Here is a 13,963-nt window from a genome sequence, read left to right as displayed (position 1 = left end):
TTTACATCGGCCACACCTCCTTTTTTCACCAAATCTGTTTCGTTATAATCCTCAGATATAGATTAATCCCTGTTGCATGGGCTGCTTTCTGTAGCTTTTATTTCTTTGATGGCTGATCGTGCTAATTAGCAGAAAAGCGTTCAGTCTGCACCTGACGTGAAAAACCGAGTTTAGCGCTCAGTTAGAACCAAAATCTCACACACATCAGCAAATCCATCACTGTGTGAATCACTTCTAATCTTAATACACATAAACATACAATAAACCCCCCACAACACAGTAAGAAATACGAAACTAGGGTTGGCTTCCCGTTGACGTTTTCCCGTTCCACCTTAAATGCTGCAGCAGTCACTTTCTGGTACCTGAAGCTGCACCATTTAAGGTGGAGTGGGAAAATTCGATCAAGATGGATTTAAACTGGATTTCTCTATGGCCTGAATAAATGGAGTTTTTTGTTTGTTTGTTTGTTTGTTGTTGTTTTTATCGCCTCTATCGCACCCTGCGGTAGATAAAAAAAAAGTTCAGAACCCTTATTTATTTATTTGTTTATTTGTTTGTTCATTTGTTTATTTCGCTGCTGCTTTAATTGAGTCAACACAATTTACAGTACAAAAAGGGGACATTTGTTAAAATACAACAAACGACATAAATCTACACACCTATTAATACAACAACAAAGAAAGGTCGCAAGGCAAGGCAATACAAAAACAGATAAAGAGCCGAATATGAATGAATATTATGAATATTGCATGCGCTTTAAGCTCGTTGTTGGTTGTAATATGTGAAGTAATTCTTATTATGAATATGCATGTGTGCCTGGATGTGAGGCCTTCCGTTGGCAGAGACCTTTAAAAACATGTAAACGTCTTTATCAGGACTAAATTCTACGTGTTAACGTGCACGTATAGTGTGGAAACGTGTTTTGAGCCCGAAGGCTTTCCATAAAATACCGACGTCTACAGGCGGCAGTTTGCCGGTCCACCCCAAAAAGCCGAAGTGACGGTGTGTCGCCTCTGGATGGCGATATTTTCTGATAGAAGCTTTGCCTTCGAGCCTTTCTGCACGAACTGGGAAAGTGATCCTGAACCAGAGGCTCTGGACTGAACTTTCCTTACATGTTTGTAAGTGGATAATAAGAGGAATCACTTATCAAAAGTTCTGCATTTGAAACATTTTTTAACAGTTTCCTCTTTTTTTGAAGAAAAAGCCCCACTTTTTAAAATTCTCATGGAAATTAAAACTGCTAGGACTTCTACCAATGGTGGAACTCATTCCTTCTACAGACTGTCTCTAGTTTAGCTGTCAAATAGTCAAACAGGCTTCACAAATTCACAGAGGTGTACAAAAATATATTCTTAAGAAAAATATTCTTTATTAAAAAGATTCTAATTTGAATAAGGGAGATCATCTACATCCCTTGACTGTGAACTATTAATACCTGTAAATTATTTCACAATGTTATTTCACATGTTCATTCTACCCATCATGAACATAGGCTATGGACTCTTATGTTGCTTAGATCCTTGCTATTTTACTATTATGTTGCTATTTGTAAAAAAAACTCTGTATTACACACCATCATCTGTTTAAATGTTGCCCCAAGGTCTTGGAAAAATTTCATTGAACTGCATGGCTGGAATAACAATAAAGTTCTGTTTCATCTGACCTGATATCCTACAAACTCAATTCCAAAAAAGTTTGGACAGTGTGTGAAATGCGCCTTCGGTCAGCTGGGACAGGCTCCAGCTCACCCCCCCACCCTGCAACCCAGAAGGAGTAGCGGCTTAGAAGAAGAAGTGTGTGAAATGCTAATAAAAGCAGTTATTAGTAATCCCAGGTTGACCTGTACTGAGTTGATAGCAATACAAATACACAATATACATACATATATTTATGTATATGTTTAAGATGTTTTTTTTAACCTTATACAAATTGCCTAGTTTTAAAATTGCCCTGTCCAACTTTTTGGAATGTGTTGCAGGCATCAATTTCAAAATGGATTCATGTTTTCTACAATCAATCAAGTTGATAAGATAAAATATTACACACCACGTCTACACTGAAGGTGTGTTTAATTGAGTGTTTTGCTTTCTGATATAATCTCACTCAGTTGGTCTGAATTTCATTGCCTATCTGAAAATGTGAATGCGTAGTTTGTTTAAGTTTCAATTGCGGTTTTGTTTTTATTTAACACTGTGATTTTCTATACTCAGAAATCGTAACAAGTATACAATAAAAGTGTTCATTTATGAAAAACAAATGAGTTATTTTAGATACAAGATTAATGAATAATGTTTTAGGCCTATTCTCCTTCTTTATTAAGCACAATACAGGGCAGCCAATCAAAATCACTAAAATATACACTATCAAAAACTGTCCTGACAGCCCTTTTAATGAATGAATTCAGCTACTATAAAGTGCACCCATTGCTGTTTATTGCGTACAATGGAGTTTGCATAAAAGCATTGACCAACAGAATGCTCTGGGGATAAGGTCACCATAGTCAATGCCAGGCATCAGTTAGAGGGGTATAAAGCCCCCCCAGCACTGCGCTGTGGAGCAGACACGGTGAGAAAAATAGCCTGTTTGATTCCAAGAGATAAAGAGAGGTAGGAAAAAGATCATGTAAAAGTGAATTATCATTGTTTTTGGCTGTGTATATAAAACCACACAAACATCATAAGTGGACCTTAAAATAATATGCAAGACAATTAAATTAATAAAGGTAATTAAATTAACATGACTGTAATATTGTAACATACCACACAAATAAATTGTTAGTATAAATACAGTCCAAATGAAATTATGAATTACACTAATAATTAATGTGCAAACAGCAATGAATACATATTATGTGACTATTACTTTAACATCAGCAATAATTATTCTAATTTAAATCCTGTATGGATTAAAATTAACTGTTACACTTCATGAAAGTCTTTGTTTTTGACACTTTTTTTTGATCCCACAACCGGGGAAATTCCACCTCCACATTTAACCCATCCGTGAAGTGAAACACCACATACACACTAGTGAACACACACACTAGGGGGCAGTGAGCACAGACTTGCCTGGAGCGGTGGGCAGCCCTATCCACGGCGCCCGGGGAGCAGGTGTCTTGCCTGGGGATCGAACCGACAACCTTCCGGTCACAGGGCCAGATCCCTAACCTCCAGTCCACGACTGCCCCTGTTTTTTGCTGCTGAATAACAGTACAAGTGCTGTATGTGGTCTGTGTCATTCTATAGAGTAACAAAGCTTAGCAGTTGCAAGTACATTGACCCAAAACCCAGGACACAGGGGCTGAGTGAATGTGGTATGGACTCTGTGTAGTAGAGTCATGGTGTCAGAGACACTGTAGAGAGACAGAGTTCCTGCACTGTGGTCTACATACACTCCTACTCTGGAGGACGATGGGCCTGGGATCTTGGTCTGAATGTTGTTGTGCCAGAAGGACAGAGTGGAACTGCATTCCAGACTCCACGACTGATTGTTGTGTCCAAACCAGCATTCATTTCCTTGTCCCTTCCTACTGATCCCTTTATATGAGACTGATATGTACACCCACCCGCCCCTGCTCCATTCCACCTCCCAGTAACAGCGTCCAGTCACACTCTCCTTACACAGAACCTGTCCGTATGCTTCGAATCTCTCCGGATGATTTGGGTACGGTGTTATTCTACCGCTGCGAGTCACCTTCCTGTTGTTCTCAGACAGCCACAGTGCTTCATTAGCTGTATTGGGGTCCAGGGTAAGATGACAAAAATCTAAACAAACAAACAACAAACATATTCTAAAAAGATTAATCATTTGTCTGTTTGTTGAAGGGAAAGTTGATATTTTGCTGATTTTCTGTGTCAATTTTTCTAATTCTGTTTGCAATTTGTTACAATCTATTTATAACCCCAATTCCAAAAAGTTGGGACAGTGTGTAAAATGCAGATAAATGTAAATGAAATCAGAATGCAATTTACAAATCTTGTAGATCCATATTTTATTCACAATAGAACAGAGAACACAAATCATATGCTGAAAGTGAGACATTTTACCATTTCATTAAGAAACAATTCATTTAGAACTTGATGGCAGCAACACATCTCAAAAAAGTTGGGACAGGGGTAACAAAAGGCTAGAAAAGTAAGTGGTACTAATAAAAATGAAATAAAAAATGATGATGACTGTACAACTACAGTACATAATATCATCAAAAGATCCAGAGAATCTGGAGAAATCCCTGTACGAAAGGGACAAGGCCGACGGTCAGTATTGGATGCTCATGATTTTCGGGCACTTGAGCGGCACTGCATTGAAAACAGGCATGATTCTGTACTGGAAATCACTGCATGGGCTCAAGAACACTTCCAGAAATCATCAAAGCAGTCCATAAATGCAAGTTAAAGCCCTATGTCAACATGATCCAGAAACACCACCATTTTCTCTTGGCCAAAGCTCATTTAAAATGGACTGAGGCAAAATAGAAAACTTTTCTGTGGTCAGATGAATCAACATTTACATTTTTTGGGCGGAAACCATGGGTGCCTTGCGGACTCAAGAGGAGAGGGACCATCCAGCTTGTTATCAGCTTACAGTTCAAAAGCTTGCATCTCTGATGGTCTGGGACTGCATTAGTGCCTATGGTATAGGTAGCTTACACATATGGAAAGACACCATCAATGCTGATAGTGCTTCTTCAGGCTTCAGGCTTTCCAGAACTTTCACCAATAGAAAACTTTTGGTGCATCATGAAATGAAAAATCTGACAAAGAAGACCCAGAACTGTTGCGCAGCTAGGATTCTACATCATACAAGAATGGAACAACAGTCCACTTCCAAAACTCCAGAAATTGGTCTCCTCACATCCAAGACATTTATAGACTTATAATGGTAGACATGGCCCTATCCCAACTTTTTTGAGATGTGCTGCTGCCATTAAGTACTAAATGAATTAATATTTTTTATGAAATGGTAAAATGTCTCACTTTCACCATCTGATATGTGCTCCATGTTCTATTGTGAATAAAATATGTGTCTGTGATACTTGCAAATTATTGCATTCTGTTTTTGTTTACATTTTATACAGCATCCTAACTTTTTTGGAATTGGGGTTGTAGTTTTTTCTTACTTACACTGTAGAAATTCCTCTCTGGTCTTTGGCTCAAAGGGTAAAAACATCTGGACGTTATCTACTGAGATATAAAAACAAAAAAGTTATATTACAACAGTTACATGAGGAATTACTAAAAAGTTAGACAAATATGTTCATTGTATATACACATTATGTACAAAAGTATCCAGACACTCCTTCTAATTAGTGAATTTGTTTAAAAGTGTACCCCCTGCTTCTCCACATAAAAACACTGAATGGAATGGGAAGCTCTGGAGCAGCCACACATGAGCCTAAGATCACATTGCTCAATGCCAAGTGCCTGCTAGAGGGGTATAAAGGCCCCCAGTGGAACTATGCTGAAGCACCATTAAATACAGTTGTAGTGTTATATTGTATTTGTAGAGTTTTCAGTTTTCAGGGTTTTATATTTTCAGTTTAACTCTGATTAGTGTGATGCCTCTAAATGAGACATAAGACATGTTTGGTGCATGTTGTGTTGGATAGCATAGTAACATAATACCACTTTTTCCTTTTTGAATGCCAATGATACCAAGCCAGTATTTTTTTCTTATAAACTAGTAAGTTTGAGTTTGGGTGCCCAAAAGATCATACTGTATATAGTCTCTCTCTCTCTCTTTCTCTCTCTCTCTGGGTGGAGGTTGTTAGTGGGTAGACCCTGCCTCTCACCATCACTTAGCACAATAATACACAATAATAACATGAGTGTCTATTAGCTGATGTGACAGAACTGGCAGTTAGTGTTTTCCTCCAGTTATGTTGAGCTGTCCAGTGACTGCATTAGCAGCAGATTGAAAAGGTGTGGTGTCGCTTCACATGTTTCGAAGGAAGCACATACAATCCTATTAGTCATTCATCATGACATTCACACACAATGTAAAGGGCAATAGGCATTTTCAAATGATACAAGGTTTTCTTCCAACAACAGCGATATAGTTGACTTACCTTACTTCACTTTATGATTTCTATCACTACAAGCAATTGTGGCAATTTTCAGGCTAGATTTGTGACCGAATATGATCAGCTTCATACTTTCTTCCATCTGATATCTGACAAAGCATTTTCTGCTGCTATTGGCCTAAAACCTATATCTGGTGTTGGGTAACTGTATTAGAAAACAATGCTCCCATTTATGAATGTTCCCCAAGAAAGTGGTCATGAACTTTTGTGATAAAAGATATTTGTCACCTGGTTAAACTATAAAATTTGTTGTAGTGGGACAAATACGGCATGACTGCAAGCCGAAGTTTATAAAGTTTCTAATAAAGTACAGATCTGTGAGTGGGTTGTTCACTAGAATGTTCTGATATTGTACAATTACACTTACCGTATGGATTGACTTTGTCAAATTCCTCCTTGCAGAATTCATGTAATCTGTCTTTAAACTCTGAGAGAGACTTCCTCACTCCTTCAAATGAGACATGTTGACTAATAGTCACCGTTGCAGAGTCCTTAGCTTTGGAAGCAGAGGAGAGAGACTGGAAGCTCTACAGGGACAAATATCAAGGCCAGAACATAAATCCTAAAATCAGCTGCTGTGAAAACAATTGGCATCTGAATATGACAAACAGGTGTGCATGATTAGGGTTGGAACATTGTGTGTTATGTGAGGGTTGGAGGCATTAAGGTTGGGTGTGCTACAGTAGGGCTGGGTTGCAGGCAACTCATATGTTTTGCAGTTTAAAGGAGACTGATTCCTCATAGAGGACTGTGTAAACATTTAGCCCTCACAAAGAGCCATTGACACATACCTGGAGGAAATGGATGTGATCCTCAGTGTCTGAAAGTTGCTCGAGATCAGAGTGTTTCCTCTTAAGGTCAGCAATCTCCTGCTCCAACTGCTCCAGCAGGCCTTCAGCTTGATCCTGCTTGGTTTTCTCCTGAGCTCTGATCAGCCCCTTCACCTCAGCACACTTTTGCTCAATAGAGAGGAAGAGCTCAGTGAAGATTCTCTCACTCTCCTCCACCGCTGCTTGTGCAGAACGCTGCAGGAACCGCAGAGTGAATGACTTCCAGTTACAGCTATGAGGCTAATGTAGCTAACAAGTAAGGGTAAGTAGCATCACGCAAGCTACGTACCACTTACAGTTGCTATAGTTTTCTAACCAGTAAGCCAATTAAGCTGTGGCCATGACTTAGTAAAGGGTGGAAACGAGTTAGTTGTGGCCACGACTTAGTAAGGTGTAGGAACGATATATTTGTATATTATACTTGTATTATATTATACTTGTATATTGAGTCTATACTAAGTTGTGGTAAGTTATTAAAGTGTGTGAATAAGATATTTAAGTTACTATAGTTAAACTGTGGCCGTGACTTAGTAAGGCAGTGGAACATGGCTTAATAAGGCAGTGGCTACACATTAGGATCACCGTGGTAAAGTGGTACCCATGCATTTAGAAAAAAAGACTTATTTATTTTTTAAAAAGTATCTCCAAAACTGAAACTTTACAGAAGAAGGCAAAAACATTATTAACTTTAAATGCAAGTTAACATAAAGAGATTTTATTCCAAGTTGTTTTGGAGCATTTCTATTGATCCTCTGACCACCATGATATTTTCACACAATTTAAAAGACAGCTGCTATGTTGAAATAATGCAGAAACATAAAAATGGAAAAAATAGAGACACTCTTTCTTGGGACAGCAATGGGAAGTGGTTTCTGACACTGTATGACATTAAATAGACAAAGTACATTGAATAGCTAAAAACAGTAATAGCATCTTGAAGCCCGAAACCGTATAAGCAGGTGATTACTTACCAACTCAACATGATGTGAGGCAACTGTATGAGGAATGCAGCTTGCATGACACTAACTAATCGAGTATACATGTCCATACTTTATAGCTATGTTAGCCTTGTAGTTCCGGTGAAAAACTAAGAAAAGCAAACTTCAGACACCAAACAGGTCTTAGCTGATCAACTCTATTTGGGGTAAGGCTAAAAGTGTGGATGTCAGATTTTCTGCTGTACTATCACTTTAATGTCACCTTACATTCCTTATAGTTCCAGCAGCTCTCATCAGAGATCAGTGCTCACCTTTAGGTTATACATAGCCTGTTTGAGGTCCTGCACTTTTTTCTCTTTCTCTTGGATTCGCTGCTGAAATTTCCTCTGCATGTGCCTCATCTGGCTCTGTGGAACAGCAACAACAACAACAACAAAAAGAATGACAAAATACAGAGAATGATGTAACTGACCAGAAACCACTTGCAACCACTTGATCACACAGCAAATAAGTAGGTCAAACTTGTATTACACAATGGCAGAATTAAGGGTGTTGACTAATATAAACTGATAACTGACCGGTATAGCATGTTAGTTTATTTATTAACATGTTTAACAAGTCTTGCATCAGATGCAATATGTCAAATACCTGTTTTTCAGTTCTTTCTTCTGCAAGGGATGCTGTGTCATGGCCTTTATGTCCAGCTAACATACACAAAGAGCAAATTAATTTTTGGTCTGTACGACAGTAGATCTCTATCAGCTTGTCGTGGCGAGAGCAGACTTTTTCCTGTAGTTGTCTGCAGGCCTGGACTAGCCTGTGCTTCTTAAAGGCTGGTGAATCATAGTGAGGTTTGAGATGCGTCTCACAAAAAGAAGCCAGACACACCAGACAGGACTTGATGGCTTTGCCTTTACTTTCAGAGCAGATGTCGCACTCTACGTCTCCTGACTCTGAGCTGTACTGAACAGGAGATGGACTTTTCAAGTCTTTTCTCTTGAGCTTGTCCACCACTTCAGCCATGACATTGTTCCTCCGCAGGACAGGTCTTGGCATGAAAGCCTCTCTGCACTGAGGGCAGCTGTAGACTCCGCTCTGAGTAGCATGGTCCCAAAAGTCATTAATACACACCATACAAAAACTGTGTCCACAGGGCGTGGTCACCGGATCCTTCAGTAGATCTAGGCAGATGGAACAGCTGAACTGAAGATGATCTACTGAAATGCTGCTGTCCTCTGCCATTCTGCTCACTCTGTCATGCACACAGAGCACAGTAAACTGAAGCGTTCCTTCCGAACTGAGCAGGGAGTCTTCCTGGTTCTCTGCTCATTACAGTGTAGGTGGGGCAAAACCGACATGCCATCATGATCACTATCATTACCTCATACAACACACACTACTCCACCTTCTACTCGCATTACACTGTGGAACTTTAAAGCGATAGTTCAGTGAAAAATTAAACTTGCACAAATGTTGCTTCTGAATATATTAGAACAGCAAAACAAATTCCTTTGTTTTTGCCACATACTGAAGACATTTAAGTTTTAGATCAAAAGATGAATATAAGGCAATTTTAACTTCTATTTTCCGATATTTAAATTTATTTACATTAACATCGCCCTGTGATGGACTGGTGACCTGTCCTGGGTGTATACTGCCTTCCGCTCAATGTCAGCTGGGATATGCTCCAGCAACCCACACAGCCCAGAAAGAGAAGCGGCTTAGAAGGTGTGTGTGTGTGTGTACATTTACATCTACATGTTAAAACCTTTAGTTTGAACCCACCTATTTTTCAAGTGAGCAAAAAAAAACCTGGAATCTGTGACTGACAGGTGTTTCTTGTTTCTTAGGTGCATCATGTCTGTTCTTGGGTTGAGCCCTGGGTTGGACCTGTAAATCTACATTTGTTGTTAAATCAGACAAACATGAAGACCAGAGTACTGTCTATGGGAGAAAAGCAAGCAGGGAAAAGAAGGAAATGAGGGAAAATCAGTGGGCATAGCCCCCACAAAGAAAACACTGGTGTACTAACAATCAAACAGGCCAGCTAGGGAAAACAGCAGTTGATGACAGGAACATTGTGAGAACTGTGGAAAAAAAAAAAAACAACAGTCAGTGACAATATTAACAACCTCCACAGTGCAGGGGCGAAGGTGTTGCAATCCACCATCTGAAAACGACTTTAAGTATAAAAATATAAAGGCCATACTTCAAGATACAAATCACTGTCTGCAGTAAGAAATGCACTCAGTCTATTTGGGTGGAACTTCATCAAGCCGTATGACAATGACCCAAAACACACTGCCAACACAACAAAGGGGGAAAAAGTAGAAGGGTTTTAGACTGGCCAAGTCAATCACCAGACAATAACCCAACTGAGCATGCATTTCACCTCCTGAAGAGGAGACTTTGGGGAGAAAACCCCCAAACGAACAACTGAAAGAAGCTTTGGTAAAAGTATAAAAGAGGACAACTGTAGACACATCTGCACGTGTGTACATTTTATTGCACAGTTACTATTTATTTGCTGAATTTAATAAATAGGCAAGAAAATAAAACATAAAACATGACCTGTGCAAAAGTTATGGCACATTTTATACATTTGTTTTGGCAGAAAAAGGCCATATTTGATGCCACATATGCCATTTATTCCTTGTAGAGGATGTTGCCTGGTCTGATGAGTCTCGATTTCAGCTGCGACATTCAGATGGTGGGGTCAGAATTTGACGTAAACAACATGAAAGCATGGCTCCATCCTGTGTTGTATCAATGGTTCAGGCTGGTGGTGGTCGTATAATGGTGTGGGGGATATTTTCTTGGCAAACTTTGGGCCCCTTAGTACGAATTGAGCATTGTTTAAATGCCGCAGCCTACCTGAGTATTGTTGCTGACCATCCCTTTATGACCACAGTGTACCCACCTTCTGATGGCTACCTTCAGCAGGATAATGCACCATGTCACAAAGCTCATATCATCTCAAACTGGTTTCTTGAACATGACAATGTACTCCAATGGCCTCCACAGTCACCAGATCTCAATCCAATAGAGCACCTTTGGGATGTGGTGCAACAGGAGATTCGCATCATAGATGTGCAGCCGACAAATCTGCAGCAACTGCATGATGCCATCATGTCAATATGGACCAAAATCTCTGAAGAATGTTCCAGCACCTTGTTGAAAATATGAATATATATATATATATATATATATATATATATATATATATATATATATATATATACACTGCTCAAAAAAATAAAGGGAACACTCAAATAACACATCCTAGATCTGAATGAATGAAATGTTCTCACTGAATACTTTGTTCTGTACAAAGTTGAATGTGCGGACAACAAAATCACACAAAAATCATCAATGGAAATCAAATTTATTAACCAGTGGAGGCCTGGATTTGGAGTCACACACAAAATTAAAGTGGAAAAACACACTACAGGCTGATCCAACTGATATAACGTCCTTAAAACAAGTCAAAATGAGGCTCAGTATTGTGTTTGGCCTCCACGTGCCTGTATGACCTCCCTACAACGCCTGGGCATGCTCCTGATGAGGTGGCGGATGGTCTCCTGAGGGATCACCTCCCAGACCTGGACTAAAGCATCCGCCAACTCCTGGACAGTCTGTGGTGCAACGTGGCGTTGGTGGATGGAGCGAGACATGATGTCCCAGATCAATCAGATTCAAGTCTGGGGTGGGCCAGTCCATAGCTTCAATGCCTTCATCTTGCAGGAACTGCTGACACACTGCAGCCACATGAGGTCTAGCATTGTCCTGCATTAGGAGGAACCCAGGGCCAACCACACCAGCATATGGTCTCACAAGGGCTCTGAGGATCTCATCTCGGTACCTAATGGCAGTCAGGCTACCTCTGGTGAGCACATGGAGGGCTGTGCGGCCCTCCAAAGTAATGCCACCTCACACCATTACTGACCCACTGCCAAACCGGTCATGCTGAAGGATGTTGCAGGCAGCAGATCGCTTTCCACGGTGTCTCCAGACTCTGTCACGTCTGTCACATGTGCTCAGTGTGAACCTGCTTTCATCTGTGAAGAGCACAGGGCGCCAGTGGTGAATTTGCCAATCCTGGTGTTCTCTGGCAAATGCCAAGCGTCCTGCACGGTGTTGGGCTGTGAGCACAACCCCCATCTGTGGACGTCGGGCCCTCATACCATCCTCCTGGAGTTAGTTTCTAAACGTTTGTGCAGACACATGCACATTTTTGGCCTGCTGGAGGTCATTTTGCAGGGCTCTGGCAGTGCTCCTCCTGTCCCTCCTTGCACAAAGGTGTAGGTAGCGGTCCTGCTGCTGGGTTGTTCAGATTCAGATTCAGATTCCTTTATTGATCCCAGGGGGAAATTGCAGTTGTTACAGTTGCAGCCATTTATGTAAAAATAAACACTTTACTAATAATTTAAGACAATATAGAGAATTTACAGTATGTACACCAGATTTAAGTACTTAAGAATATAGTAAGGTGGCGGTGATTGTGATAGTAATATGAAACATCAGGTAAGCAGTTACAATTATTTAAATTATTTAAATTAAGTTAGTGTCCCTCTACTGGCCAGGGTGTATCCTGCCTTCCGCCCGAAGACTGCTGGGATGGGCTCCAGCTCCCCCCCGCTACCCTGACGGAGAAGCGGCTTAAAAAATGGATGGATGGATGGATGGATAGTGTCCCTCTGAGTTATTGCACACACAATTGTTATTATTGCAGGTAGAGTGAGTCTTGAGCTGAATGAGCTCTTGTATCTCATCACCGTGTCGTAGAGTGGGTGGGAGCCATTGTTCATAATGGCCCGCAGTTTAGACAGTGTCCTCCTCTCCGACACTGCCGTCAGCGAGTCCAGCTCCACACCCACAACATCACCGGCCTTGCGGATCAGTTTGCTGAGTCTGTTGGCATCTGCCACCCTCAGCCAGCTCCCCCAGCATGCAACAGCATAGAGGATAGCACTCGCCTCCACAGACTCATAGAAGAGCCTGAGCATAGTCCGGCAGATGTTAAAGGACCTCAGGCGCCTCAGAAAATAGAGACGACTTTGGCCCTTCCTGTAGAGGGCGTCAGTGTTCTTAGCCCAGTCCAGTTTGTCAATATACACACCCAGATATTTGTAATCATTCACAGTGTCCACATTGACCTCGCTGATGGACACAGGGGTCACCGATGCCTTGTCCCTCCTCAGGTCCACCACCAGTTCCTTTGTCTTTGTCACATTGAGCTGCAGGTGGTTCCGCTCGCACCATGCTACAAAGTCCTTCACCGTCGCCCTGTACTAATCCTCTTTACCCTTGTTGATACATCCAACTATTGCAGAGTCATTAGAAAACTTCTGAAGGTGGCAAGTCTCTGTGCAGTAGCTGAAGTCCGTGGTGTAGAGGGTGAAGAGGAAGGGAGAGAGGACAGTTCCTTGTGGAACTCCAGTGTTGCTGACCACTCTGTCTGACACACAGTGCTGCAGGCGTACATACTGTGGTCTGCCAGTCAGGTAGTCAACAATCCAGGACACAAGGGAGGCATCTACCTGCATCACTGTGAGCTTGTCACCCAGAAGAGCGGGCAAGACGGTGTTAAATGCGCTGGAGAAGTCAAAAAACATGACCCTCACAGAGCTGGCTGGCTTATCCAGGTGAGCATAAACTCGGTTGAGCAGGTAGATGATGGCGTCTTCAACTCCCAGGCGGGGCTGATAGGCAAACTGGAGGGGATCTAGAAAAGGCTGGACTATGGGTCGGAGCTGATCCAAGACGAGCCTCTCCATGGTCTTCATGACGAGACGTCAGTACCACTGGCCTGCAGTCCTTGGCGTCACTGGGTCGTGGCGTCTTTGGGACAGGAACAATGCAGGATGTCTTCCACATCATGGGGACCCTCTGGAGACTCAGGCTCAAGTTGAAGAACTCCACAAAGCTGGGCAGCAGAGGCTTTAAGCACCCAGGGTGGAACCTCATCAGGGCCTGCAGCCTTGTTTGTGTGGAGTCTCTTCAGTTGTCTTCTCACCTGGTCATCAGTGAGACACACTGTAGAGGTGGTGGGTGGGGGAGGGATGAAGGTGTGAGATAGGCTGTCACAAGAGGGGGGCAGGCTATCAGGA

General features: G+C 41.5%; 1 protein-coding gene across 2 annotated transcripts; it reads right to left on the bottom strand.

Annotated features, from left to right (window-relative positions):
* Positions 1-3,130: 3,130 nt before the first annotated feature.
* On the bottom strand, positions 3,131-9,136 carry LOC108414714 (E3 ubiquitin/ISG15 ligase TRIM25-like). 2 transcript variants are annotated; one of them, XM_017687613.2, is made up of 6 exons: positions 8,502-9,136; positions 8,165-8,260; positions 6,877-7,110; positions 6,453-6,612; positions 5,127-5,186; positions 3,131-3,767 (listed from the first exon to the last, which is right to left on the bottom strand). In XM_017687613.2, exons 1-6 carry the CDS (start codon positions 9,093-9,095, stop codon positions 3,238-3,240), a joined length of 1,674 nt encoding a protein of 557 aa, XP_017543102.1. In that variant the 5' UTR covers positions 9,096-9,136; the 3' UTR covers positions 3,131-3,237. The 2 variants fall into 2 exon arrangements, with proteins under 2 accessions (XP_017543102.1, XP_017543110.1); XM_017687621.2 differs by having other exon boundaries at positions 5,127-5,183.
* Between the last annotated feature and the right edge of the window lie 4,827 nt (positions 9,137-13,963).

Source organism: Pygocentrus nattereri, chromosome 4 (genome assembly GCF_015220715.1).
Source record: "Pygocentrus nattereri isolate fPygNat1 chromosome 4, fPygNat1.pri, whole genome shotgun sequence".
Classification (NCBI taxonomy): domain Eukaryota; kingdom Metazoa; phylum Chordata; class Actinopteri; order Characiformes; family Serrasalmidae; genus Pygocentrus; species Pygocentrus nattereri.
This window is presented reverse-complemented; position numbering and strand designations above follow the sequence as displayed.